Below are 27099 nucleotides of genomic sequence, written 5' to 3'. Positions count from 1 at the left end.
ATCTTCATTATAGATGCTAAAGGGTAAGTTTAAGATTCTGATAGGCCACCCCAACATGTTTTTTGATCAGGTAGATTTTTCCTTGTTCCTCAAGTTATACTCTTAAATGGCTATATCATGTAGATATTAAATCCAATAAAATTTCACGTCAGGGAATTATATAATTGCGACAGCTAAGTTTTATCTATCATCTCTGAGCCTAGAAATTGGGACTGTTCATTGATAAAAGAGATTGGAGATTGCTTTCTTGTGCCCTGTAGGAGTAGTGATGGTGGTAGTGACCAAATGATCTGTATGTCACAATACTATTTGGTGGCTAAGAGTGTACTGCATACAAAGAATGACACTGGGTGACCCTCAGTGCTGGCGCTTTCCTAGAGGTGGACATCTTGACTAGGGAGGTGCTGAACCACCTGTGGGCTGGTCAGCTGTTGTGGGCTGTACTGTGGTGAGGCGGAACAATAAATTTCCCCCACTCCTTAGATCCCCCTCAGGAGATAATACTTGATACTGCTTTTAAGGATAGACAAAAGACAAGCCTTTTCAAATTTTAAAATCATTAGGGATGAGTTGCCAAAAATTTTGGGTTTTATCTGGAAGCTAGAAGACATTGTCTCCTCAAGGCTTTTTCTGGCTCTAGGATAAGCTATTGAGATAGAGGAAAAGATGCCGGGCTGAGGAGTTTCATTTAGTATTTTAATAATAATAAAAAAGACATACAAAATCCAAACATTTCTTTTTACAATTCAGATACATATTTTTCCCCAAGTGCAAAATACTCTATGAACTGCATCATTTGCTGTTTATTGTTGATTGTGTAGGAGATGCTTACTAAATTGGCAGCAGTGGAAGGCAGATATAAATACAATATTTTGAGATTTCTTCTGCATTTAACAAAAAGCCTCCCACATGGTGATGATTATTCTGAAACTTGAGTTCAGCTCACACAGGAGAATAAAGTTTTCAGTTTGTTCAAACTGCTACAGCCTGTGGTGTCTAAAAAAGCTGATGACCACTGGGGGTTCTGTTCCTTCTAATCATATATTTCCTTGTACAAATAATGACACAAGGATAGGGTGTGCTACTTTTGAGACGGGTCAAATGTAAAAATATCCTTGTGTTGTTTGCTCCCACTTTTCTCTTACTGTGCTTAAGAAAGAAACCTGGAGAGTTAATATGTTCTGCTTATGGTCAGTTATACTTTGTCTTGGTACTCCTTGTTCATGGCTGTAATATTGAGGTTAAATAGCAAATACAAAAGTTTGAATGCTCTATAACGTTTTCTGACATTTTGAGATATGACCTCATAATCCATTCCAGAGTCACCTCAAACATGTATATAGAGAACACTTCTCATATATAAAAAGTTTCTCTAGGGCCAAAGACCAGGACTGTGTTACTGAACTTTCAGCAACGAATCTGAGTCTCTACCACCTCAAACTGACCAAATCTTGGGGGCTGTTAAAGCAGTCACAGCTCAGTGCCAGCCTTTGGGGATTTCTAGGCCTGGGGCAGGCAGCTCACAACCAGGATCTGGTCAGTTTTCTTCTGACTCCAAGAGTTGTCTCAGGTTGCAGGAATAGGCATGGCCTGATAATATAGAAAGAAGGAGGCAGAGAAGTAAAGAGTAACTGCCGTGTTGCTGAAGATATAAGTGCCTTTCTGGTATGCATCACTTGGTGCGTGAAGCCCTCCCATTTCCAGGCTCAGAGCAGGTGAGGTTTTGGAGGTTTTGTATTAAGATGAATGGAGGCCCCACAGTACTGTAGCCCCACACCCTACCCTGCAGAAAGGCCTCTGGGTTGCTTTATGAAGGGTTCCTATTTATACCATCTTTCCATTTCCCTCCAATGGTAAAAACCTCTCTTCTGTCTGACCTGTAAAGACCTAGAACGTCCCTGAGCATTGACTCCTCATTCAATCCACTTAACCCCTAGTTTGATGTCCCAGGGCCAGCCTCCTCCATGGGTTCAGCAGCAGCTTTGCCTGGGTTCTGAACCCTCCAACTTGGAGGACCTAAATTAAACTTGGTGGACAATAGCAGGTTTTTACCTGCTCACCAAGATCTGCCTTGACATCAATTAAGAAGCCTAGTGGTCTATGCCTTCCACACTGTGGAACTCATTTGCAGGTCTCATAAACCATGGAATAAATGGTTGGAGGATGTGTATTTGTATATATGTATGTATGGTGTCACAGCAAAGGAAGGGAGAAAGGAGAAGCCAGACCCTGAAGGCATATGTTGAGAAGCATGGTCACTGTTTGGCTTTCCAAGAGATGCAAAACGGCTGGCAGAGAGGAATCAGAAAGTTATCCTAGGCTGGGCGCGGTGGTTCATGCCTGTAATCCCAGCACTTTGGGAGGCCAAGGTGGGTGGATCACCTGAGGTCAGGAGTTCAAGACCAGCCTGGCAACATGGTGAAACCCCATATCTACTAAAAATACAAAGATTATCTGGGCTTGGTGGTGCACACCTGTAATCCTAGCTACTGGGGAGGCCGAGGCAGAATTGCTTCAGTCCGGGAGGCGGAGGTTGCAGTAGGCCGAGAGAGCACCATTGCACTCCAGCCTGGGCGAGAGAGCGAGACTCCATCTCGAAAAAAAAAAAAAAAAAAAAAAAAAAAGAAAGGTATCCTAGCTTCTGGTGGAGAATTAGGATAGTCAGAGTTGATTAAAGAAGTTTTCATGGTGCTTCCTGGGAAGTACAGAGACACTCCTACTAAATGACCATTTCCCATGTTTGGAAGCAGCCATTTTGCATCTTTACAGTGGCCCTCCTTGACCCAGAAAGACAAAGGTAGCCACTTTACCCACAAGGGCCATGATGTTGGCTCATGGTTGTCAGGGAATCTAGCTGTGTCATTGGCTACCTACTGCTATGGCCATTTTGGCTGATGAATGCTACCAATGGGAGGGTAGGGGGTCAGACTCCTTTATTTAGTGTTGAGTCTCCTGGGGGAGCAGTAGCCTAGGACAGTCACCTAGAAATGAATCTGAGCTGTTCTGTGAGTTACCAGGGGAGTTAAAAAAATAAAAAAAATTTTAAAAAGTAATGAACCTGAGGAGTCAGTTGGTAGCCTTTGATTGATTGGGACTACAGCTTTGGGGGAGCTAGGATGAGAAAACGGAAAATAATTTTATAGGCAGCAGTTGGATTAAGGGCAGAATGTGTGCAGGCTTTGGGCTTGGGCATGGACTTGATTCTTCTTCCATTTGATTCTTTCTTCATTTTGAAAAACAGTAGTTGAGGAAGCTAAGCTTGAAGTCAACTTTAAGAGGGAAGTGACCAGAGCCAGGCAAATAATCTGATGCCTTCTGTCTTATTCTTGGCTCCCACAGCTTTGTCTCTGGCCTCAGGACCCTGAGTCAGCCCATCCCCAGGTGGTATGTCCTGGTCCTCTTCCATGTGTACACCAGGGGATAACAGAATGAAGACAGGGAAAAGATGGAGGTTTTCCCTACTTGGGGTAGAGAATCACTGACCAGTTCCATTGGCCTCTACAATCATGAGGTCCACGCTGACTCCATGGAGAGGCATAGGGATAGCAGGATTGGTTTAGCAAACATAGGTCTCTCTCCTTCCTGCTCCATCAAATCCCCAGAATTACTTTCCTATACATTAGATGCCTCTGCACAATTACCCTGGATTACCACAGCCAAGGGCTCTAGGTGGCCAGTTGGTGGCACAGAGACAGATCAGATGCTCCAGCACTCAAGGTTCATGAGATTCAAAACCGATTTTCTTCCACTCCAAACATACACTCTTTTCTCTTGGGCAGCTATAAATAGGGTTTTGCTAGTAGAGGAAAAAGAAACAAAAACAAAAAACAAACCCAGAAAACAAAAACCCCTCCGTCTAGACAACATAGAAAGACTCAAAATGATTGCACTTATTAGGTGTGGACAGGGTGGGCAGGAGGCTCGCCAAGTGCACACACATTCCTTTTGCTGCCCACAGCCTGAGGCCAGAGGTAGGTGGCTCCAGGCTGGCTGCAGAGTGGGGTCCTCTTTGGTGAAGCCCACAAGCCAGCTGGGGCTACAAGGGAAAAACAACTGTAGGGCAAGGCCTAGGCTGGCTTCAGGTCAATAGCCATGTTTCTTTAAGGATAACACGTAGCAAGAGGAGTAGGGCTCCCCCAGGGAGCATCACATGGGGCCGAGGAGGTGGCTGGGCCAGGGAAGACAAGTAAGAAAAGGGATTGGTGTTTGAAGTTGACTTCCAATTGTTCTGTGTCTAGTCCTTTAGATGATACATTTTTTTCTTTCTGTTTTCTTTTTTTTTTTTAGCAATGCTTTAAAACCTGGTTTCTGTCCTGCAGAGCTACAGTCCTTCTCTCAGGGAGCTACAGCGGGGCATTTAACATGACAATGCCTGCTGCTTTTCCTCATTTAGCCGGTGTCCATTAACTCAGTGTTGTGGGCCATTTGTAAACCCTTATGGAGTAGACCCCAGGCAGACATGTGGGGAAAGAAAGAGAGGATCTGTATAGACAAGAAAGCTGGCCATGTGGGAAGTACAGAGCTCAAACCATGTGCCCCAGAGGACTGGTGCTGGCATTAAGCCTGTACATCAGAGGCTTCTTTGGCAGGACCCTGGACTGTTAGAGTCACCCTAGGGAGCAGAGCCAGGGGACATTTTGGCTCCTGACTAGCAAGGCACAACCCTATAATGGCAGAAGCCCTTCTTTCCCCTCCCCGTTCCCCACCAGACCCACTTCCTTCATGGGCCTTTTAGCACCCTTCCAAGCTTATGGGGTCAGGAATGTGAGCTGGTAAAATGGGCAGTGGAAGGGGCTGTACTGTTTCTTTACTTCTCAGGGGGACTAGAGCCAGTACTGAATGGCTTTTCTAGGGAGCATGTTAGAAAAGGGAAACAGTAGAGAGGCAGGCAGAGAGAGATAAAGAAAGGAAACTAGAAGGACATAAAGGGAGAGTGCCTGGTCTGTGTAGTGATACTTTTTTTTCCCTCCAAAAAGAGAGGAGAGAGTTCCTTGTCTGAGAGTAGGGGGCTGCCGGCTCTGAGGGCTAAGGAGTCTGGGGGCTTAAAAAATTGGGTCTCTGAGCCTAGGATTACTATTTGTAGGGCCTCAGGAAGCTGGAAACTTTGGAGCGGAGCAGCTTGATGAAGGATTTTGGCAGCATCTCCTTGTGTTTCTCTGTGTACTTGAAGTAGTTCTGGGGGTGGGCTAGCACCTCAAAGAAGGCCTTGATGAGCTTCTTGTCCTGCAAAGGATGGCAGGGATCAATGTCAGCCTCAGCGTCGGGGCTGGGAAAGAGGAACACCATGACTCACCAGCCCTTCTTGATGTCTACTAGGCATCCTACACTGAATATATCCAGAGGGCAACTCTGGATTCCCATTCCCAACATCTGCCCCTATTCTGGAATTCCACAACTGAGTCAGTGGCAGCTCCATCCTTCTGTTGCTTAGGCCCCAATCCTTGGAGCCATCCTTGAATCCTCTTTCTTGCTTACAAGTATAGCAAATCCTATTCACTCTACCTTCAAAATATGTCTGGGTCTGACCACTTCTTATCATCTTCCCAAGCCACCATCATCTCTGACTTGGAGTACTGTAGTAGCCTCCTAACTGGTCTCCATGTTTCTGTCTTTGTCCCTCCACAGACTCTTCTCCCCACAGCAGCCAGAGTGACTTTTTGTGTTTTTAATTAGTTCATCTTTTTCCTGTTTGAAAGTCTTCTCTGGTTTCTTTTATCACTCAGAGTAAAGCTGAGTCCCTTGCATGGTCCATAGGCTGAATGTGATCTGTGTCTTGCTTTCCACCTCCACTCTTGCTCCCTCTGTTGAGCCACACTAACCTTCTTGAGATTTCTGAACACACTAAATTGCTCCCATGCTCCTTAGCTTGGAATGCTCCTCCCTCATCTAATGGGGAGCCCTTTTACCTCATTTGGGTCTCTTCTCCTTAGAAACCTTTCCTGACCACCCTGTCTGCAACAGCAGCATGGTATGTGGAGAGCCTACTAGGTGCCAGGCACTATGCATTAAAACTCAGATCTTCTGGCTCCTAGGCTGGTGTTCCTTCCACGGCATCAGTGGATTTTTCAAATAAGAAGTAGGAGTTTCAGCCTCTTACCCCACTTTAATCAGAACAGCTGTACTGCTTTATGTGTTGGAATTCCACAGTACATTTGATTTGAATGAAATAAGGGTTCAGATGCTTTAAAAATGTTTGAAAAGTATTGTTTAAAGTATATTCTTTGAAGTCTGCAAGTTCTAGGCGATTTTTGTTGTCAAGGCTTTTATTTTGATGATAATATAAAAAATTTTGCTACTACTTTTTTGCAATGATAATTTATGAAGGATAATTCTATGACTGTGACTATAGTTTCTTTTCTTTTCTTTTTTCTTTTTTTTTTTTTTTAGACTGAGTCTAACTCTTGCTGCCCAGGCTGGAGTGCAATGGCATGATATCAGCTCACTGCAACCTCTGCCTCCCCGGTCCAAGCGATTCTCCTGCCTCAGGGTCCCGAGTAGCTGGGATTACAGGTGCCCGCCACCACGCCCGGCTAATTTTTTGTATTTTTAGTAGAGATGGGGTTTCACTACGTTGGCCAGGCTGGTCTGGAACTCCTGACCTCAGGCGATCTACCCGCCTGGGATTACAGGCGTGATCCACCGCGCCCAGCCAGACTATAGTTTCTTTGAGACGGAGTCTCGCTCTGTCACCCAGGCTGGAGTGCAGTGGGGCGATCTCGGCTCACTGCAAGCTCCACCTCCCAGGTTCAAGCAATTCTCCTGCCTCAGCCTCCCGTGTAACTGGGACTACAGGCGTCGCCATGGCACCCGGCTAATTTTCTGTATTTTTAGTAGAGATGGGGTTTCACCGTGTTAGCCAGGATGGTCTCAATCTCCTGACCTCGTGATCCACCCACCTCGGCCTCCCAAAGTACTGGGATTACAGGCATGAGCCACCGGGCCTGGCCAGACTATAGTTTCTTAAGGAAGATTTTCTCAAATTGGGATTCACTGACCCAGGGCATCTAGTTCATTCTTCAATGTTGGATTTATTTTCCTTGTCAAGTCTGTACATAAATTGATTCTGAGAAAGCTGTGCTAGATCTGCTGCTTTTTTTGTTTTTGTTTTTTTGAGACAGTCTCACTCTTGTCACCCATGCCCAAGTGCGATGGCGCCATCTTGGCTCACTGCAACCTCTGCCTCCTGGGTTCAAGCAATTCTCCTGCCTCAGCCTTCTGAGTAACTGGGATTACAGGCGCCTGCCACTGCACCCGGCTAATTTTGTATTTTTAGTAGAGACGAGGTTTCATCATGTTGGCCAGGCTGGTCTCAAACTCCTGACCTCATATGATCCACCCGCCTTGGCCTCCCAAAGTGCTGGGATTACAGGCGTGAGCCACAGTGCCCAGCCGATCTGCTGCTGCTTAATGGGGCCTGGGGAGGGCGTAAGGGAAGGAAGGGACTTATGCAAAAGTATCTTTCTATACTTCATTTTCCCTATGTCTCTTGGAAGAGGTAGGTACATTTCTTCTCCTCACTTTCCCTTTTTCTTCCAAGGTTTCCCCAAGGTGTAATATAGTGTGGGTGACGCTGCAGTCGGATGGGTTTGGGCTCAAATCCCAGCTTTACCATGGGGCAGGTTCTTTAACTCTCTATGCCCCAGTTTTCTCATCTGTAATGAGAAATGGAGAAATGGAGGCAATGGAGAAAGCCCCTACCTCATAGAGTATTGTGTCTATCAAATGAGAATATTCATGTAAGCACTTAGCATATTGCCTGCACATTGTTTTGTTACATGCTCATTAAATGTTAGCTATCATTATTGTTAATATTCACTCACCTTTAAAATCTCCTGGTGGTTTTCAGAGGCATAGAGCCGGCCATCTCGCACAATGTCTTCTACCAGCTGCTCATAATCTTCTGCAAAGTCAACCAAGGGGAGGGGCTCAGGGGCGGGAGCTCTTCCTGCTCTCCTGGTTCCCTCTCAAAACTGATGTACCTCCCCTTCTCACCCACCTCCTTGGCTCACCATCATAGGTAACATAGGGGATCTGGAAGCCACGGGCGCTGTTGGCCTCGCTTGTCTTGAAGTTGATCCAGAGCTTCCTGGAACGGGCAGTGAAGGCAATGGGGCGCTCGTAGGTCTGGCAGGTCTCATAAGTGGTAATGGAGGATGGGGATGCTGGGAAGGCAAGCAGCATGTCAGTAGAGCAGCAGGGCAGGCTACCCAAGCCCTCCTAGAACGTGGGCTGTAGAGCTGGTGGTGGGGGTATGGGGCAAGAGAGAGAATCATTCTGACAAAGGCTCCCCCTTCACATACACACACCCTACCCCACACCCTCTCCCATTGCCCACTGGGCTCATTCCACAATTCCTCCTTGATACCTGGGCGCTCACATAGTGTAATAAATTTGACATTTAAATGAATAGAATGACAAAAATGCTAGGATAGTAAAGTGACACATGTAACACCATTGGAGTTCTAGCTCCACTGCTAGCTTTCTTAACTCTGTTCTCTACCAAACATGTATCATTGCTGTTTTCCTTTGTTAGCTTCTCTATTCCCAAAGGCCTCTCACTGTTTCACCCTCATAGATCCGTGACTTCACTGCCCCACTTCTTCCTGTATCAGTCTCTCTGTCTCTCCGCCTTAACCAGATTTGGACTGCCCTTCCCTGGCCCAGCTCTGCAAGCCACCCACAGTTCTTTCTCATGACGAGGACGTCCCCACACTCATCCTCAGATGGCAGGAAGATCTCGGGTACCACGATAAGGATCTTGCGCTTGGGTGGGGGGTTGATGTTCCAGATGCACTCCACACCGGCTGGGTAGTTGCCCGGGTAGTTGGGGGACTCAATATAGCCAGTGAACTCACCCAGCTCCCCACCACACTGACGATCTGCAGCCAAGCCCCAATGGATAAAATAAGAAAGAGAAGGGAAGTCAGTGGGGAAGTGCACTGGGGGAACTGAAGAGTTCTGAAGGAGAGGTCAGACATTTATGAGAAGACTGCATCCTAGTTCATCATTATTTTCCAAGCTCTGGGTCCATCTTCCTTCCTGCCCTTTTAGTACCTTCTCTTCTCACTTCACCTGTCTCTGCTTCCTCATTACCTGTCTCCAGGGAGAGGGTGCTACAGGGTCTAGCCTAGCAACTGGCCTTGAGATTGAGTGAGTTGGGGAGAGGTGGAAGGTGGGGCTTTCCTGCCCCTCCACCCCCCAGCCCTGCTCCCTGTTGGTTTCACACCCCTCCTTTAGATGTCCACTGCTCCCAGGCGCCTCTCCTCCCTTTTCCATAGCCTGGCTTGCCACGTACTCTTGCATTGGGCCACACTGGTAGAGCCATCAAAGTCTGTGCTTGTGTTTCCTGGACAGCGGGTGCAGAAGTTCTGACGGAAGTCGGGCTGATAGGAGCCCATGGCACAGCGAATACAGCGATGGATGCTGGTGTTATAGTAGTGTCCTGGGGAGCACTGGACTGCATGCAAGGGAGAAAGGCAGGAATCAAGATGGTGGGCAGGTGGGAGTTATGGGGCATGGGATGGACAGGATACATTCATCTTGGAGAATCAGGAGATCAGATACATCAAAGTTCTTTCTAGGGTCTCAGCCTTTCCCAGTCATACCAGAATTTAAGCCCATGGAAAAACAGAGTTTACAGAGTGGTTGGCTACAGTGCCAATCCTTTTCTTTCAGACGCTGAGCACAGTGCCAAACCTAGATAGAAACTCATTTGGGATATGGAGGAGAATATGCCACCAGTTCTCCAAAGTGGAGGGGTAAGTGGGACTGTTAATTATCTCTCAGTTCCCAAGCTTGGAACTAGTGGAGGGGCAGGGTGGGTCCTGGAAGCAGGATGGTATGGTTGGTCAGGTAGCTGGGCCTATTACTGGTTTGGAGAAAATGGTGGGTCAGTGTCCACTCTGGGAACCTGGAGAGTTTTTTGGGAGTAGTTGGGGTTGGGGCATCCCCCACGGAGGTGAGTAGCTTACTCACCTTTGGTGTCACAGTCTTGGAAGGAAATGGCCCCTTCATGCTTGGTGGTGAGGCCCCCACCACAAGGGAAGCATAGGGTCCGTCCTGCTTCAGGTTGGTAGGTGCCACGTGGGCATGGCTGACAGGGCTTGAACCCATCTACAGAGTGTTGGCCAGGTGGGCACTGACCTGCAATGAATCAATGGCCCAACTCTGATGGGGATGGTCCTGAGTCATCCACATGGGGTCACCCGATCTCAGAGGGCAAAGGTATACAAACAGGATGTTGACTAAGAGAGTGGCCTGGAGCCTGGGCCTGCCTTTTGGGAAATCCCATGCCCATGGGCGTCCCAGTGCCCACCCTACCCCACTCTGTATTGTTTGTTCCCCTGGCACCTGCACACGTGGTGATGTTGGTGGCTCCAAGAGGCCCGTGGGCATCACTCCCAGGGCAAAGGTCGCAGGAGAGCTGCCCTTCTCTCTCCTGGAAGGTGCCCGCTGGGCATGGCACACACTGCTCCGTCTGGCCGTGGTAATACGTTCCCTGCGGGCAGCTGACTGAGGGAGAGTCGGCCGCGCTAGCCACCCACCCCCGCAATTCCCACCACCCAGGCCTGGGACTCCCCTTCCCACTCCCCGCCACAACCCCCAATTCAGGGAGAATCTCTGTCTGGGAACAAACACAATCCTACTTGGGGGGGATAGGAGGGCCAGAGCCGTGTGCAGGAGGATTGCCAGCCCCACCTGGCATCCTTCTAGATTTCAGCCTGGGACCAGGGAAGGGAGCATCCTGGCTGCCTCATAATTTGAGAAATGCAACTGAGGCCACAAAGGGTCCTGCTCTGAGCCAGGCCCAAACTGGGTCTTTCCTATATCCCTGCTCCCCAGTAAGCTCCCTTACCACACTTGGCCCCAGCACGGTGCTGCCCGGGCCTACAGGATTCCATCGGCTCTGCTCGCTCCCCGGCTACCAGGCCCGGCTTGTGGGCCAGCTCATAATCAAGGCCTGCCAGGCGCAGCAGGAAGCGGTCCTGGTTGATGGACTTTCTGAGCATCTTCAGGGATCCTTTCAGCCGCCGTTCCATTCGCTGTCGGAGGCAGGGCAGCCCACAGCTGGCTGGTGGTGGATGGCCATGTGTATTGGGGAGGAGGAGAAAGAGTTGCTGTGAGCAGGAGGGCAGGGGAGCAAAGCTGGGAGCTAAGAGGGGCATGGTAAGAGGGACTAGCTTTTAGGCTTGGCACCAGGCAGGGTCTGCCCCTAGTACAGGCTCCATCCCTTTTTTGCTGCTGAGGCCTGTGGTTTCCCTACCTCTGCCCTCCCCTTCCAGTCCTCTTCCCAACAGTGCCCCCAGTCCCACCTGTGGTTTCTTCGCTTCTGACCTCTGCCTCCAGTTCCAGGGTGAGCCTTGTGACCTCTTTGCCTGGAGGGGTCCGGGCTCGTCGGCCCTTGCCCTTCCGAGCGGAGTCACACTTAAGGTGGATGAAGGTGACCTGGCATTCAGAGCAGGGGGCACCACCTGGGAGAGATGCCTTGTCAACCCCAGGGACATCCCCTGGGAAGTTCTCATTCCCAGCCCAGACAGACCTCCCCAGATCTCTTAACTGTAACTATCTCTCAATCCTGTTTTAGTCTAGGGTCCTAATTAGCTGGTGGAGGGGAATAGCGTGGGACTTCCTTGGCTGCTATGCCTACAGCTGCTTTTTCCTCTGCTCTGCCTAGAGTTCAGGATGCTGGTGGGTTTTTGAAAGAGATCTCACTAATCAGAGGAGCTGAGGGGTAAGGAGGGTTTAGTGGCCAGATAGCCAATTGGAATGGGGTCCCCAGTCCAAACCTGGCCCTGCGATTCTGCCAGCCTCCTCTGTTTTGCCTTTGTTTCGCAGGTGCAAACGGCATTTGGCATCCTTGATCTTGAAGGAGGCCCGTTGTTTAATGGACAGCACTGCAGCCTCTAGAGGGATGGTAGAAACTCAGCACAGTATGGGATGCCCATGGAGGTCAGAGGTGCCATGGGGGATGTTGAGAAGCTGGGCAATAAGCCAGGGGCTTGGCTGGGGGAGTGAGATTATGAAAGCCAAGGGAATCAGCTGTTAGGGCAGAGGGAGTGAGGGAGCAGGGGTGGAGAATTACAGGGCAAAAAAGAGGATCCAGGAGAAAGGCAGGCCAGGGGATTGATGAAGAACAAAAATAAGGGATTAATGTTAAGAGAGTAGGGTGGGAACAGGGCTTCTGGGCTGGTGCTCACCATGGCATTGGTTGGAGTTCGTGCTGTTCCCATTGTGGCCAGCTCGGGCTGGAGCAGCCCTGGGGCTGGGAGTCCCACAGCTCACCGTGAAGCCATTCTCAGACTCTGAGAGAAAGAGCCTGTCACAGTTCTGACCTGCCTTCCCAATCCCCACTGGCTGGAGGAATCCAAAGGGAACGAAGGAGCTGCCTGAATGGCCAGTCCTTCCTCTTTTCTCCTCCAAAGCTCTCCAGCACCCTCCTCCCATGTACCTGGCAAAAACCGGGCCATGGAGGGACAGGTCAGGGCACAGGTGTCCTTCTTGCCAGACCGGTTGCAGCTGAGCATGGCTTTCGAGGCCCCAGGACTGCCCTGACACTTCAGTGGCTCTAGGAAGGGGAGAGAGGCCTGAGCAAATGAGTACATTCCTTTCCCACCCTCTCCCTCAGTTGGGTAATTTGGAGGAATCAGCTACTTGCATAACTATTGTACCCATGTTGTACCCATGGAGACTGATGATGGGATTGTTTACTACAAATTTCATGTCTTTAACTCAAAATGGCTACATTCTCCACCCTTTCACACCTCACACCTTTCCCCAAGATGATACTGTATGTTTTCTAGAACCCCAACTGCCCCCTGAAACTGCAGTGTCATCTTTGGTCAGCAGAGGGCACTGCCCACCTGTGCAATCTTTGCCATTCCAGTGCAGCCGGCCCTGGCCTGCTGGGCAGGTACACTGGTAGCTGCCAGCAGTGTTGATGCAGCCAAAGCGGCAACCTCCCCGGTTGATGCTGCATTCATCCACATCTGGGGGAAGGAGCAGGGAGACAGAAAAACAACAATGGAGTTTGAGGAAGAGCCAGAGAGTGGGCAGTGAGTGAGGGCCTTTGGTTAGAGTTCCAGGTACCCTGTGTTATGCAAGATGAGTAAGTTCGAGAGATCTACTGTACAACAATGTGCCTATAGATAACAATACTGTAGTGTACACTTAAAAACTTAAGAGGGTAGATCTCATGTTAAATATTCTTACAATTTAAAAAAATTAAAAAGGTATTCTAGGCACTGTAAGATGACTACTGGCTTGAGAAGAGCTCAAACCTCCTTCCGTTATCTCTGTCCCCAAAGGAATGATCGAGAAGGGGCCAAGCCGATAAGCTTTTTAAAGCCTTCCACTCCTCCCAGCCAGTGAGACTGTCATTTGGGAGCTGAGAGTGGGGTTTCAGGGACAGTTATAGGAATGGGAGATAGGAATTTTGGAGGCAGGATGCTGTTTCCCCAGTCTCCCAGTTCTTCAAAAGCTGTCTTAATTCCTCCTATTTTGTCACAGTGGATGAAGACATGGTGCATGCACCAGGGATTGCCCATAGCCACAAGCCAACACAGGGACCTGTTCAGTTGGAGGGTGAAGGGGTGAGGGGCCAGGGTGGCTGGGGGTGCAAGCTTACTAGCTTACCCCCACAGTGGGTGACACCATACAACAGGTAGCCACGATGGCAGAGACACTGGAAGCTTCCTGGTGTGTTGACACATATGTGGTCACAGGTTCGATCAAAGGAACACTCGTCTATATCTGGAAGAGCAAAGATTCAAGCCACTGAATCTGTCTTGGAGCACTTGACCCTTGCTCAGGTGAAGGACCCAAGTGAGGGGCCTTGGCTCTCCCCCTTGAACTGAAGAGTCCCTATTCACGTCCTTGCTCTAGGACCAGGGATTTAACAATGCCAGTCCATCTTCTCTGCCCCCTCTATTGGAGTCCTTGGAATTAGGAACTGCAAGATCTAGTGCCTTTAGGTCAGGGCCCACCATGTGTGGTTAGGTACGTCCTACTCTGCCAAGGATATGAATTGGGATGAAATCCATCCCTCAGTCCTTGCCCAGCTGAGTGCTTTGATGTGGAGCTGGTCCGCTGAGGGGAAGGAGGGAGTACCATTTGCTAATTTGCAGGATGACACTGCCTATAGAGACTCTGCATGATATCTATTGAGTTTCTAAGACTTTAGTCCTCTGGCCTCCTTGAAGCTCTCCCATAAGAACCTCTCCTACAGCTTTCACCTTTGCCTGAGTCTGCTCACCCTGGCAGTTCCTCTCATTGATGAGAAGCTTATAGCCTTTCTTGCAACTGCATTCGAAGCTGCCCACTGTGTTCCGGCAAATGTGGTCACAGCCCCCGTTGTTTAAGCGGCACTCATCTATATCTGAAGAAGGAGGACAAAACAGGATAAAAGATACTATCAAAGGCTGAGAACAAACAAGGAGAAAGGTCCCTCCCTCACTGACAAGAGACATGCAAAAATGAAGGAGTCCTGGGCCTGCCTCTTCTTGATTCTCTCTCTCTCTCCCCCTCTCTCCCCCTCTCTCTCTCCCTCTCTCTCTCTCTCCCTCTCTCCCTCTCTCTCCTCTTTCTCTTTCCTGTTCAGGAGATCTGTGGCCATTAGTAACACCCTCTCTTCTGGGATTGAGTGTTCTTATAAGGGGACAAATTGGAACCAAAACTAGAATCAGGCCCTCAGGGAATTACCTAGAGGAGGGGGCAGGTGGGCATTTGACCTAACAGGCTAGCCCTTAGTCTCCAGCTGATGGCCATTCCCAGAAAGGCTGGTGGGTAGGGTTATCTCTTTCCTGTCTCTCAGGTTGGGGGGTTGTGGGCATGCGGGGCAGGGAGAGGTGGAGAGTCAAAAGGGACTCACTGAAAAGGGGCAGCCTTTAGGGAAGAGGAGGAGCTGGGAAAGAGGCCAGGCAGGGAGGACCTCCAAGAGAGCCAGTGAGGCTGGGTAGCTGATGGGGGAGGGCTGGGGGCCAGGCAAGGGGCTGAACTGGGAGAGATCTGGAGAGACTCAGACCTGAGGCAGCTTTCAGCACTAGTAAGGGAAAGGGGGGCTGGTGAATGGCTTCCTTCCTGAGGTCAAGTTCCCCAAGCTGGTGGCAGACAGGACCCAGGCTACTCACCCCTGGGTGGGGGAGGGGGCAGGGAGGCAGCCTTCCACTTCACTCTTAGCATACCTGTCAACAGTTCTTCCAAGCAGGAAACCTCTCAACTCTGGCTGGCTGACCTGCTGCCCTAGCCTCCCCCCTCCTCTCACGGCTGTTGGGCCAAAAGACACAAAGAACAAGCCCAGTCCTCCTAGTCCCCACTCCTTGTGACTAGGGGATATGGACCTAATGAATCATCATTTTCAGTATGGCTACTCTTCCTTTTTCCTCCTCCCTTTCCCCCCATTCTCCCTCAGACCTGGCTAATTAAAAGGAAGGGAAACAGAATGGATAATGTGGGTAACTATACTGTAATAACAGTATAGTTATACGGTATAAGTATACTGTAATAACAGTTAACACAAAGTGTTTCCATTTGCCAAGCACTATTCTAAGTACTTTTTATATAACAACTTTTTTAATCACAACACAGTATGAGGCGAGCACTATGGAAAACTGAGGCACAGAGACATTAAGTGACTTGCCCAGGATCACAGAGCTAGTAAGAGACAGGGCTGGGATCTGAACCCAAGTAGCCAGGCTCCAGCTTCAGTCCTCCTAACGAGTATCCTACTCTCCCTTTGACCAGTACAGCCTTTCGAGGGGGAAAGATTGTTTCCCCAGAGCCCACTGGGAAGGTCTGAAGAATGTGGGGTAAGAAGGTTATGGAACACACCTGTGACCTCATGCACACACAAAGTCAGGGCTCAAATATCCTTCCAGACCCAGGGGCAAATGTGAATTGCATGTCCATTAACTAAGAGGGTTAGGGAGCCATGGGGGATAGGAATGAGAGTAGGGAAACAAGGTTGGGTAGGGGAAGGGGGCACTAAGGAACTGGCTGGACGTCTCTGTCCCTTGAACTGAGATGGAACAGGCAGATAGGAGACAACCCTTAGCTATGTCCTAGGTTCTTCATAAGAAGGAGGCTAGGGAGGTGTTATTCCATAATAGGCACCCTATCTCTGGTCCCAACCTCAGGCCTTTACCAAAGGTCACTCTGCTTCTGTCCTTTCAAAGTCCTTACCTTTGCATGTCTTCCTGTCTGGCTGCAGCATGAAGCCCACAGGGCAGGTGCAGTGGACACCAGTCGCTGCATCGTGACACTTACTGTCACAGCCCCCGTTGTTGACAGCACAGGTCTCTGTTTAGGAGGGAGGTGGGGGATGGTAACGAGGTTACAGGCCTGGAGGAGTCCCAAACTCTGAGGGTAGTGGAGACCACAGAGGCCCAAGGGAAGGCCTCAGCTGCCTCTCTGTGCTTTAGAAGGAGCATTAAGCCGAGGGAGGCTCCTAGCCCCTTTCCTCCCATCACTCCCAACCCCCATCGCCTCACAAGTACAGCCAAGCAGTCCACTTCCCTGCCCCCTACTTGATTGAAACAAGGTGGACAGCAGTGAGGCAGGTACAAGCCAGAGCTGTCAGGCAGGAATGTGCCGAGGGGGTGGAGGAGGTTGCGGGGGGGCAGGGGCAGTAGGGAGGGATGGGAGCTAAGTGAGGGTGGTTCTGGCCGCCAGGGAACCAGAAGGGACAGATAGGAGTTTCTTCCTCTTTCCACTATCTCTTTGGTGGGTGGGTGGGGATTGTGGTGGGACAATCTTATTGTAGGTGGATTGGAAAGAATGAGCCTGGCCATTCCTAAGGCAACTGAAGAATACCCATCAATTTATCTTCCCCTTCCCCGCTGCCTAGCTGTCTTAAGAAAGATCGCACTTCCAGGACCAACTGACTGCTCATCCTCAGAGGAGGTAGCACATACTGGGTTGGTTAATCTACCTTTGACTCCTCCCAAACCTTCCTTTTAGTTCTAGATGGAGACAAGCTGGCTGTTTTGTTGTTTTACTTTGCTAATGGGGAGATGTTATATAGGAGAGGAGAGAGGCAAAAGAAAGAGAAGAATCCAGAGGAGAAGGAAGGGTGTAAAAAGGTTAGTGAAAGAGAGAACCTCAGAGCTAGGTAAGACCTAAATGCTTATTTTGGCTAAGTCTCTTATGCTGCTCCCTTTTAACTAGTAAGTTTTCCCTATCACTAAAAGGTCAGAGTAGGAGGAGTGCGGATGGGTCACTCTCCCTATTTTCTGAATTCAGAGCAGGAGAAAAACAGGTTTAAATGGTAGCTTGGGAAAGTCAGATGTGTCTAAGGAAAAGCCATTAGTTCAAACAGTGAAGGCCCCTGATACAGAGACTGTGGAGGTGGTGTGGACTGTCCTCTTGGGGTGACTAGAATTCTCCCATTAGAGAGAGAGAATCCCAAGGCCTCCACTAGGGAAGATAGAAGAGTGGTTCTCAGAATCAAGGGAATTGAATAAGAGCAGTACTGGATGTACTGTCATCTTCTTGAGTCTCTGACTCCCCACACTCAGGCCCAACTCTTGTCACCAATGAGAACAGGAAGGCCAGGGCTCTAAAAGAAGCCTAACTCTACGGGTCCCTGGCCATGCCCTGGTCCCTCAAATGCCCATGTGTGGAGCAGCTCAACGTGGAGTGGGATATCCTCTGTGCCATTTCCACTTTAGTCTCTCCTGAGGCTCTCCAAGACCATGGGAGGAACCTAGTAGGGAACCTTGAGTTCAGGTTCCAAGCCTAGCCACCCCCTTAAGAGTGCTCTTAGCATAAGAAGAGGTCCACTAAGCCCAGGAGCAGGGGGAGGGGCACGGATATCTTATGCCAAGGCCAGGTAGCTTCTGAAGGATGTAGGACAGGGAATAGCAGAGCTGGCACAATGTCCATCCCAGGCTGGACAGGAAGCTGGGCATAGCTGCCCACCTCTGCAGGATGGCATTCTCGAGAGCAGGGTGGGGCAGCAGGACCAGATAGTCTCACCCCTTTGCTCTCTAGGTCACAATATTAAAACCACAAGTTACTCTGTGCTTACGCTGTGCCAGGCACTTGCCAGGTAGATGCTCTACATGCACTATCTCAAGCATTACAACCCTAAGGGAGGACTGTTATTTTATAGAAAAGTAAACTGAGGATCAGAGAGGAAAGTAGCTTGCCTGAGGTCATACAGTTAGAAAGTAGCAGAGCCAGTATTCAAACTCAGGTCTGCCTGAACACACATGCCATGCTCTTAATCATTATGGTGGGAGAGAATGGTGAGTGATGCTGGGACTGTGAACTAATGTGCGTAAGAACCCAAGAAAGAAGCCCCAAGGAGGGGATGGCATCTAACCCTATCGCACCGCTATCTCAGGTGGCACAGTGGGCATGATGGGGAAGATGAGTCTGGTGGGTAGAGCGGGGGTGGGGAGCAGATAGCTGGGAGTGGGGTAGGGTGTTAGAAGGTGGGTGTGGGAGGAGACAGCAGAAGAGGAAGGGCAGAGGGAGAGTGACAGGAACAAAGACGAGACCAACATGAAAGCTCCCGGGCCAGCTCTTAGGGACTCAGGTTTCTTGTCACCCAGTGGGCCCAGTGCCCAGGCTGCCAGGATAGCCCTGATGGCAAGTTGAGGCCCAGTCAGACCCAGTGGGCATGCAGTTAGTGGGAGCCCCAGCGGGTTAGCCCTTCCCCTAGCAAGCCAGTGAGAGCAAGCGGAGAGAGCAGACATATTTACCATTAGAAACGGCTTGAGTGGGGATGTGCTGCTCTAGCCGCCTTTCCCCTGTTTGACATTGTAAAAAAGCTGTTTAGGTGCTGGGCAGAAGCCACTGTGGCCCTCTGGGCCCCGGACCCCTCCCCACCCTCTCCTCCCCACTGCCAGCCCAAACCACTAGCCCCAAATGATGAGCCCTGGGACCCTTATGACAGCTTCACTCCTCATCCTTATCCTGTCTGGTGGTATCCCCAAAGATGCCAAGCTCCCCTCAAGTGACTGAAAAACTGAAACAGTCTCAGAAAGGGGCAACCAACCATGGGCCCAATACCACAGAGCCTGCCCAAGCCTAAGCTGGGATGCACCCTCAAGTCTTACTAACCACAAAATCCCAAATCCCAAAGGGTGCCGCCCTTTCTGCTAAACTATATTGCCTTCTCAGTCTTCCCACCGAATCTGAATGTCCTGATGGTCCCAGGCAATGATGTTTCCTCTTACCAGGGATGGCCAGAAAAATTAGATATAGGGCAAGGTAAAATAAGTTCTATTGGAGAAGAGGAAGAGGAACTAGGAAAGAATATAGCTGTAAACCCAGAATTGCCTCATTTGCTCTTTTCTGCCTCATTTGGCCATGGCCCAGTAGTGGAATAGGTCTTGAGTTAGAGAAGAGCCCAAGCTCAATAAGGGTGTTTTCAGAAGCAACCATGTCTGGAACTCTGAACAGAAATAAATCAGAGAGGAATCAGACCTTCACATCCCTGGCCCCTGACTCATGCATCTTTTCTTTGGGGACTGCAAACAATCTCTTTTGAGAGACTGGGGATGTGTGAATGTATCCAGGAGGTGGTGGGAAGTTTGGAAAGCAAAATAACTAGACCTATGAGTAAAAAATGAAAGGAGCTGAAACACACCAGCCCAAAGAAGGCATCGAGAAGACCTAAAAACGTTCTGGGGTCTCTGAAGAGTTAATTCAGAGGGAAATGTGGCAGGAGAGATTTTAATTATATAGGGACTGTAGAACTGGACATGCAAGTCTCTGGAGCAAGTGCCTGAGGGAGCCCTGTAAGAGCATCATCTGCTCTCCAGTTCCTGTTCCTGCAGTGAAAGGGACAGGTCTCTGGAGAGTCTAGTTCTTCAGTTAATGTCATGTCTCTGATATACATAACTTCATACACAGTGACCGGGTTCACATACCCCCATCCTCAGCATGCCATAGCCCACTAGATGGACAGTCATTCATAAACATCTATGCCCACACAGCAAGCTTGTGCCCTGCCTGGGTGAAAACACAGCCTCTCTCTCAGCCAAACCTCTTCATTTTATTTCCCACTTCTCCAAGAGGAAACCTTGTTCCATTATCTTTCTCAGCACTAAAGACCTAAAGGCTGAGGGAATTAGGAATTAACTTTAAGGAATTAAAGTCATCTAGGGTACCTGAAAATATATGAGATAAGGCCTAAGAATTCAGGAAGAGGGATCCAGGTTAAGAGGGCCTCAAATCAAAGTGAGAGATGGAAGGCTGTAGTTGGTGAGGAAGAAAGAGGATTGCTGGTGGAGCTGAGAGGGAGTACCACTGGTATCTGGAGGAGAGAGAAGGAAATGGGGGCAAGGGTGAGGTGAGTAGAAAGGGGAGTTGCAGGAGGAGAGTGAGGAGAGAAAGAATAAAGAGGAAAAAGATACCTGGAGCCAGGAAACCCCATCTGTCAGTTCAGGGATGGTTGTTCCAGGAAGGAGCACTCTGTCCCACCCTCAGGTGCAGAGTGGGGACACTTGGCTTTGACAATTCCTCTCTTATCACACTAGTCAACCAAGGGCCTCTGGTCAGGCCTAAGGAGATGCATTTCCCCAGCTCTCTTCCCAGTTCTCAACTACAGCCTTGGTCAATAAGCAACTCTGCTAATTATTCCCAGTTTGGCAACACTTTTTCCGGGGATGAAGAGGATGGTGAGGCTCCTGGAACAGGGTGGTAAAACCACTGGGTTGGGGAGGGGAAGAGGGCCAGGGAGCCCTTCAGTCTCTCTTAGAGTTGTCCCTTACTAGACCTGGCATTTTCTGGGTCTTAACTCTCTCACCAGTCCCTCTGTTCCCAGCACCTGGGCCCCATGCACTCCTCCACTTCCCCGGTTCCCAAGGGGTCCCACCGTCACCCCCATCTCAGGTGGACTGAGTTCTCCCCTGGCCTCACCCACCGATGCATGTCTTCCCGTCGGTATGGAGCACAAACTTGACATGGCAGCCGCACCGGGGACCCTGCTCTGTGTCATCACATGTGTGTTGGCAGCCGCCGTTACCGTAGTTGCACGTCACTGTGCACAGAGAGGACAGGGCCCTGTCAGCTTGCTCCTCCCTGGGTTCCACAGTTTTCTACAATGTGGGTATTGGCCCCCTTGCCTAGTTGCCTCCCCTATACTCCCTTTTCCTCCCAGCCCTATCCTCTTGCTCCTGAAGCCCTATACCCCTCCTCTTTGTTTTCACCCCTGACCCCACTGCCCCACCTGCCATCCCAATTATCTCACATTTACAGTCCCGTTGGTTCTTGGTAAGTTCAAAGCCAGGACGGCATTCACAGGCAATACCCCCCTTGGGCGTCTCCCGGCAAATGTGGGCACAGCCATGGTTCTTGTTCATGCAATTCATTCCTTCTAAAAGAGAAGAAAGGGGGGTGAATGCTCTGTACCCCTGGATGTCTAGAAGAGGAGGACTACAAGGGGCAACTGGGGACCTAGGGACCTGGGAGAATTCCACTGAGGTTGAATTTAACACAAGGAGGGGACTGACTCTCCTTGTCCAAGGCCTCCTGTCTTCCCCACAGACCTGGGTGCTCATGAGCAGAGCTCAGAGCTGTTCTGAATGATGTATTAATAGCTAGCTATTGATACTCATCCGAACAAATGATCACCCTCTCCTTCAAACAACCAAAAAATTGTGTATAATAGGTGTCCAGCACTGTGCTGGAGATGGGGTGGATTTAGGAAGGTTCGAGAAAAATACAAGGTGTGATTACTCCCCTCAAAGAGCTTACAGTCAAACTGAGAAGAAGATCAGTAGAAATCAGATCTACAATGCGAGTGGAAGGTAACTGGTATAGATATTTACTATGCAATTTTATTCAACAAACATTTATTAAACTCTCACTACATGCTGGGCAGTATGTTAGGTGCTGGAGATACAACAATAAATTAGACATAGTCCTTGCCCTCAGGGATGTCACAGTCTAGTGGGAGTGGGGGGCATGAGTCATAGAAACAGACAATATAAACCCATTATTCCTGCCTGACCCTCCCAGACCAATACAAGGGAAAAGGTATTGGTGAGGCCCTCTCAGATAGGCAGCAGCTTAGAGAAGCTCAGCCACCTACAATTAGGGACAACATCCACCTCAGGTCTGGACACAGAGGATACTCCATAGTAGCCTTAATCCCATATTGACCCCAACCTCAAAGTAATTTCTCCAGATTTTGCCCTAATAGGGTGTCTGTTCCTAGATCCTTTGGGGTGTGATTGAATTGAAGGACAAGAGAAGGAGGAGCTAGCTGAGGTGAGAACGGACGGTGAGACTTAGGGGCTGTTGAGGGACAGCTGGGAAGAGAAGCCTGGGGAGGACAGGGATGGGGCCATCCCAGGTCATGGGCTGACCTTCTGGCCGCTGGATGCAGGTATGCTGGTTGTCGCTGAGGAAGAAGCCTTCCCGGCAGTGGCACTCATAGCTGCCCATCATGTTGACGCAGCTCTGCTGACAGCCGCCGTTGCCCTCGGCACACTCGTCCACATCTGTGCAGGATAGGTAGGCGGTGGGGCCATGGGGTGCAGGCAGGGTCCAGGGTGTATCCCAAGACTTCAGCACCAAAGGCAGTCTTAAGAACTACCACCCCCTAAGCCCAGCCTTAAGCCAGGAAGTCCTCACACCCTTGTCAGCTAATATTCCACTAAGTTTAAAAAGGCTGCCGTGAGGGCAGAGCTGGGAAGCTAAGCAAGTGGGGGAAAAGGGGACCTTTGAACCTCACATGTCACCTAGGTGAAGCCATGCCTCCCTTTCCCTCACCTGTGTAAACTGGGTATGAGGACAGAGGATACCAGGAAAGAAGCCAGAGCAAGAGGAACAGTAATGAAGGTAAGGATGGAGATTGGTCACATTGGTTGGAGAGGTAACGGGGGGTCACAGCTGGTTGCAATGAGCAGCCAGGGAATGTAGGAACCTGGGAAGTGACTCTGGGTGCAGGCAGAGCTATGGCCATGGTGCTGAGGTTGGAGGGGCAGGGTGGGGAAAGGCAGCTGAGCCTCAACTCCTTGTGGGTCAGGGACCATTTCTGTGGACAGGCCACGGCCCCATCCTTCCTCCCCTCCCCCCTCTGCCTGGGCTTGCTGCCATATTTTCTAGCCTTTCTCCTATTTTGGTTTAACAAAACAAAGTCTGACAACTTGGCGGGGAGGGATCTGGGGAGAGCTGCCAGGCCACACCCTAGATGGTGGGGGTTAGGGGCAGGAAGAACAGTAGGCTTTCACCCCCAAATCACCACCCCTAGGTTCTAGAGCCAAGCTCACCCTGGGGCCCCAATTCAACACCTTGACTCCATCTCTACGCTAGCTACTGCCCTCCGAAGTCCATGGCCCTTCTCAGTTTGCCTTGGCCCGGGAGGCATCATGCAGATTGGTTGTCAAATGGAGCAGCTAGAATCTGGGCTCCTGAGGGCTTCATCTGCCTTCCCACCCTCTCTACTGAGATCCTGAAACCCTCTCTTCCCCTTCTGGCCAGGGCAGAGGGGCCCAGATCCAGCTGGCTCTTGCCTGAGAGGTGCACCTGTTGGAAGAGCTAAGGTGTACCTTCCTGTGCTTTGCTCCTGTCTCCACCCTATCTTTTGCTATTCTCTTGACTTCTCCCCCATCCCTGTCTTCCTGCTCTTGCCACATCCTACATTCTATCCTTCTGTCTGCTCCCCTTACCATCTAACCTTGTGGCTTTGCTACTGTAGCCAAGCTCTTTCCTCCAATTCTCAGTGGGGAAGCTAAGTCCCAGAGCATGGACAACTTTCTCAAAATTCCCCTAAGAGCCAAAGGTAGGGGAACCCTAACCCTAGGTAATCTTTGTCCCTTGACCCTCTCTATACCTAATCATTCTCTTGTTCCTCTGGTTGGTTCTCCCCAAAACACTTATAGGGAAACAAGATATGGTGAGAATCAGGGGCCTAGAAAAGTCAAAGGCAGCCAAAGAACTCAAAAGCGTATGTGCATGTCCTGTAGGCAACTGTCCTGGTCTAACTGCCACAGTTTCCCTTCCCAAATGAGTTTCATAAGAGGCCCTCAAGGGTGATTGGGCAGATATGAGGCCCTTCCCTGGAAGCTAAAATGGTAGGAGAGGTGACCAGGGCTGGGATTAAGGGCTCAGCAGATACCAGGGTTTGGAGGCCTGGATTGGGTGTAGAAACCTATAGCCTGGGTCCAGTGATGGGTTATGACTAGGTTTGGAGGCAGCTCTGCAGTAAGGAGGTTCTTCTCAGCCAATAGGACTTCAGATAATTCATCTGTTTGGTCAATTGGTGGGTGGGGACCAGCCCAGCCTGCTTTTATGGGCATCATTCCTTTTGTTCCTCTTCCTTTCCTGGTCCTTTCTGCTTCTAGTGCCTGTTTTCTGTTGTGGCTACAGGGCAAAGGAATTTAGGAGAAGGCCCTGGGTTCAAATTTCAAATCCTTTTCTGCTATGAGCTTCAGATTTTCTACTTGGGGAAGAGTCAAAGTAATTTTCCAAAATGACAGAGACCAAAGTTGAGTTCAGTTCCTTAGAGATTCTCTTATCTCTGATCCAGCTCGTGGGACAAAGGAGATCAGTGAGGAGAGGGTGAGACTGGAGATTGCAGGAAGAACTGGGAGAAAACAAGCCTGCAAGGGTCAGAGGCTCCCTGGGGCATAGGGATGCCCTGTCATCATCATCAACAACATTCTTCCCATTACTGAGCTCCTACTATGTGCTAAGGATTGTACAGGGCTCTTTTCATATGTTGTCTTGTGGTGATTCGCACAGCAGCCTTCGAGTGAGTTATTACCACCCCATTCTATTTTAGTTATTTTTTGAGATAGGATTGCTCGGTCTGGAGTGCAGTGACACAATCACAGCTGACTACAGCCTCGACTTCCTGGGCTCAAGCCAAGGAAGAGCTCCCAAGTAGCTGGGACTACAAGTGTGCACCACCACGACTAATTATTATTATTATTTTTTGTAGAGACAGGGTCTCACCATGTTGCCCAGGCCTGTCTTGAACTCCCGGGCTCGAGCAATCGTTCTGCCTCAGCCTCCCGAAGTGCTGGGATTACAGGTGTGAGCTACCACACCTGGTCCCACCCCCATTTCAGAGAGGAGAAAGCTGAGATTTCCAGAGATTGGCTGATTTGCCCAAGACCCAAGGCTAGTAAGCAGCAGAACCAAGATATCTGTGTGGAGCCAAATCAGCTTCCTACCATGCCTCACCACTGGCTAAACCCCTTATTCCCATCTCCTGGCCCTTGCCCTAGGAGCATTTCATAGCAACTTCTCCTCTAATGTTTTTCATCCAGCAGGATTTTTCATTCCAAGTGGCCAGTCTCAAAGGGGAGGCTGACCTTATTCTCTTGTAAATGTAGCTCTTTTTGATCACTCGCTCCTCCTTCCCTGGGAAATAGGAAATGCTGAAAAGATCTCTTTCTCCACAAGACATCCCTCCACCAAATCCCCTCTCCTTTGCTTACCCAGACAGTTGTGTCCGTCATGTGCCAGGTGGAATCCATCATAGCAGGTACACCGGTAATTGCCAGGGATGTTGACACAGTCATGCACACAACCTGCATTATCCTCTCGCTCGCACTCATCCACGTCTGTAGGCAAAGAGAAGCTGAGACAGCTGAACCCACCTGTGAACCCACTGTCCACCCCCCAGACTCAGCCTTATTGTTGTGTTTACATAGTAATGTTCATAGCCTATAAGCCATTTAGCATTTTTCTGTTTTCATTTAAACCTAAGTCATAAACATTTTCAGGTCTCCAGTCATTCTAATTACCACTGTATGTGGTTGCAGAATATTATTTTTCTATTCTTATAACTCCTTTTTCTCTATTGTTACAGATTTAGACTTATTTCATTTATTTTACAATCATAGATAATGCATCAAAGAACACCTTCTCCCATTTATCATTTTGTTTCTTTGAATAAGTTCTCAAGAGTAAAATTTCTGGATCAAAGGAAATACCTTTTAAGATTCCTGGTAGGTATTACAAAATTACTTTTCAATTTATAATGCAACTAGGAATTAACAAGTGTACCCTGTCCACTAAAGTCTCACCAACACTGAAGCTCATAAATTTAGTATCTCAAGGCTACTTTAATTTGCATTGATTTAATTATGAGAGGAAAATGTGTTTACATTATGAACTTCTTCTGAAGCACACTTTCTGTTCCCGTCCATTGTGGACGTGGTGTAAGGGTCTAAAGATAAAAGTTCCAATGCCAGGGAACCTCAGGCCTAAGTCTCATGATTTTCATGCTCCCACCCCAGCCGCGTTGTGGGCTGTAAACTGTCCCCACCAGGACCTCTGCTAGCCTGCATGGTGCCTTTGTGCAAATTAGAAAATGGCACCCTCTCTGGAAAGATGTAGTTGCCCCCCTCACCCCCCCCTCACCACTTGACTAGTGGAATTTCTAGCCTTGGTGTGATGGAGAGTGGCCAACTGAGGGCAGTGGCACTGGTGTGCCCTCTTCCACAGGTCCCTCTCCTCCAGGTGCCCTCCCAGCCTCACCTTTGCAGTGTTTGCCATCCCCTGTGTAGCCAGACTTGCAGATGCACTTGTATGACCTCGGGGTGTTCTGGCAGATAGCATCGATGTGGCAGTTGTCAGTCCCTTCCACACACTCATCCACATCTGGCAGGGGCAGAGGGGGCACATGAGAACCTCTGTTGGCACCCCTAAGGGGTGTCTTGAAGGTGGGCTTCCAAGGGCAGAATCCCCTCTTCTCTAAAACAGAGGCAGTGACCCCTCCAGAAACAGGTGCTGTCCCACATCTCTCTGATTTCAGAGTGGGCAGACACTGATTTTGGGAATTCAGAAAGAACCCCCACTGCCCTCAAAAATACTTAATTCACAGTGACAGCTAAAACTCCATCATTCGAAACACTCCTTTTTAAAATTTGAAAACAAACCAAAAAACCCTTAGAGTGGGTAGTATACTTAACTTGATTAGGAATAATCAACTTAAAGTGAATGAGTTTACGGACGAGGCTTAGAGGGAGGGTTAAGGGGAAAGGCATGGGAACAGTGGCCTCTAGGAAGGTGGCAGGGTCCAGCAATCATTGGTGAAGGAGGAAAAAAGGGAGATGGGGCATCTGAGGGATCTTCATCTGTCTCATGATTCTGCTTGAGACCAGGCCTGCTTCCACTTGCCCACCATGGAGCCCA

At 49.5% G+C, this 27099-nt stretch overlaps 1 protein-coding gene across 3 annotated transcripts in view; it reads right to left on the bottom strand.

Moving 5' to 3' along the window:
• Positions 1 to 675: 675 nt before the first annotated feature.
• Positions 676 to 27099, bottom strand: part of SCUBE3 (signal peptide, CUB domain, EGF-like 3) — a 39768-nt gene continuing 13344 nt past the window's right edge. The window contains exons 2-23 of one of the 3 annotated variants that reach the window (XM_011986546.1): positions 26443 to 26565; positions 25398 to 25523; positions 22317 to 22451; positions 21197 to 21322; positions 20870 to 20986; positions 18702 to 18749; positions 16177 to 16293; positions 14252 to 14374; positions 13633 to 13749; positions 12861 to 12986; positions 12449 to 12565; positions 12198 to 12302; positions 11787 to 11903; positions 11313 to 11471; positions 10856 to 11071; positions 10351 to 10512; positions 9976 to 10143; positions 9296 to 9457; positions 8682 to 8879; positions 8010 to 8162; positions 7821 to 7900; positions 676 to 5223 (exon numbers count right to left, since the gene is read on the bottom strand). In XM_011986546.1, the coding sequence (XP_011841936.1) occupies positions 5074 to 5223; positions 7821 to 7900; positions 8010 to 8162; positions 8682 to 8879; positions 9296 to 9457; positions 9976 to 10143; positions 10351 to 10512; positions 10856 to 11071; positions 11313 to 11471; positions 11787 to 11903; positions 12198 to 12302; positions 12449 to 12565; positions 12861 to 12986; positions 13633 to 13749; positions 14252 to 14374; positions 16177 to 16293; positions 18702 to 18749; positions 20870 to 20986; positions 21197 to 21322; positions 22317 to 22451; positions 25398 to 25523; positions 26443 to 26565 (2945 nt within the window). In that variant the 3' untranslated portion in view covers positions 676 to 5073. The remainder of the gene's footprint in view (positions 5224 to 7820; positions 7901 to 8009; positions 8163 to 8681; positions 8880 to 9295; positions 9458 to 9975; positions 10144 to 10350; positions 10513 to 10855; positions 11072 to 11312; positions 11472 to 11786; positions 11904 to 12197; positions 12303 to 12448; positions 12566 to 12860; positions 12987 to 13632; positions 13750 to 14251; positions 14375 to 16176; positions 16294 to 18701; positions 18750 to 20869; positions 20987 to 21196; positions 21323 to 22316; positions 22452 to 25397; positions 25524 to 26442; positions 26566 to 27099) is intronic. The other 2 variants (XM_011986547.1, XM_011986548.1) reach the window with 2 other exon arrangements.

Source organism: Mandrillus leucophaeus, unplaced genomic scaffold (assembly GCF_000951045.1).
Source record: "Mandrillus leucophaeus isolate KB7577 unplaced genomic scaffold, Mleu.le_1.0 Scaffold3, whole genome shotgun sequence".
Taxonomy (NCBI): Eukaryota; Metazoa; Chordata; class Mammalia; order Primates; family Cercopithecidae; genus Mandrillus; species Mandrillus leucophaeus.
This window is presented reverse-complemented; position numbering and strand designations above follow the sequence as displayed.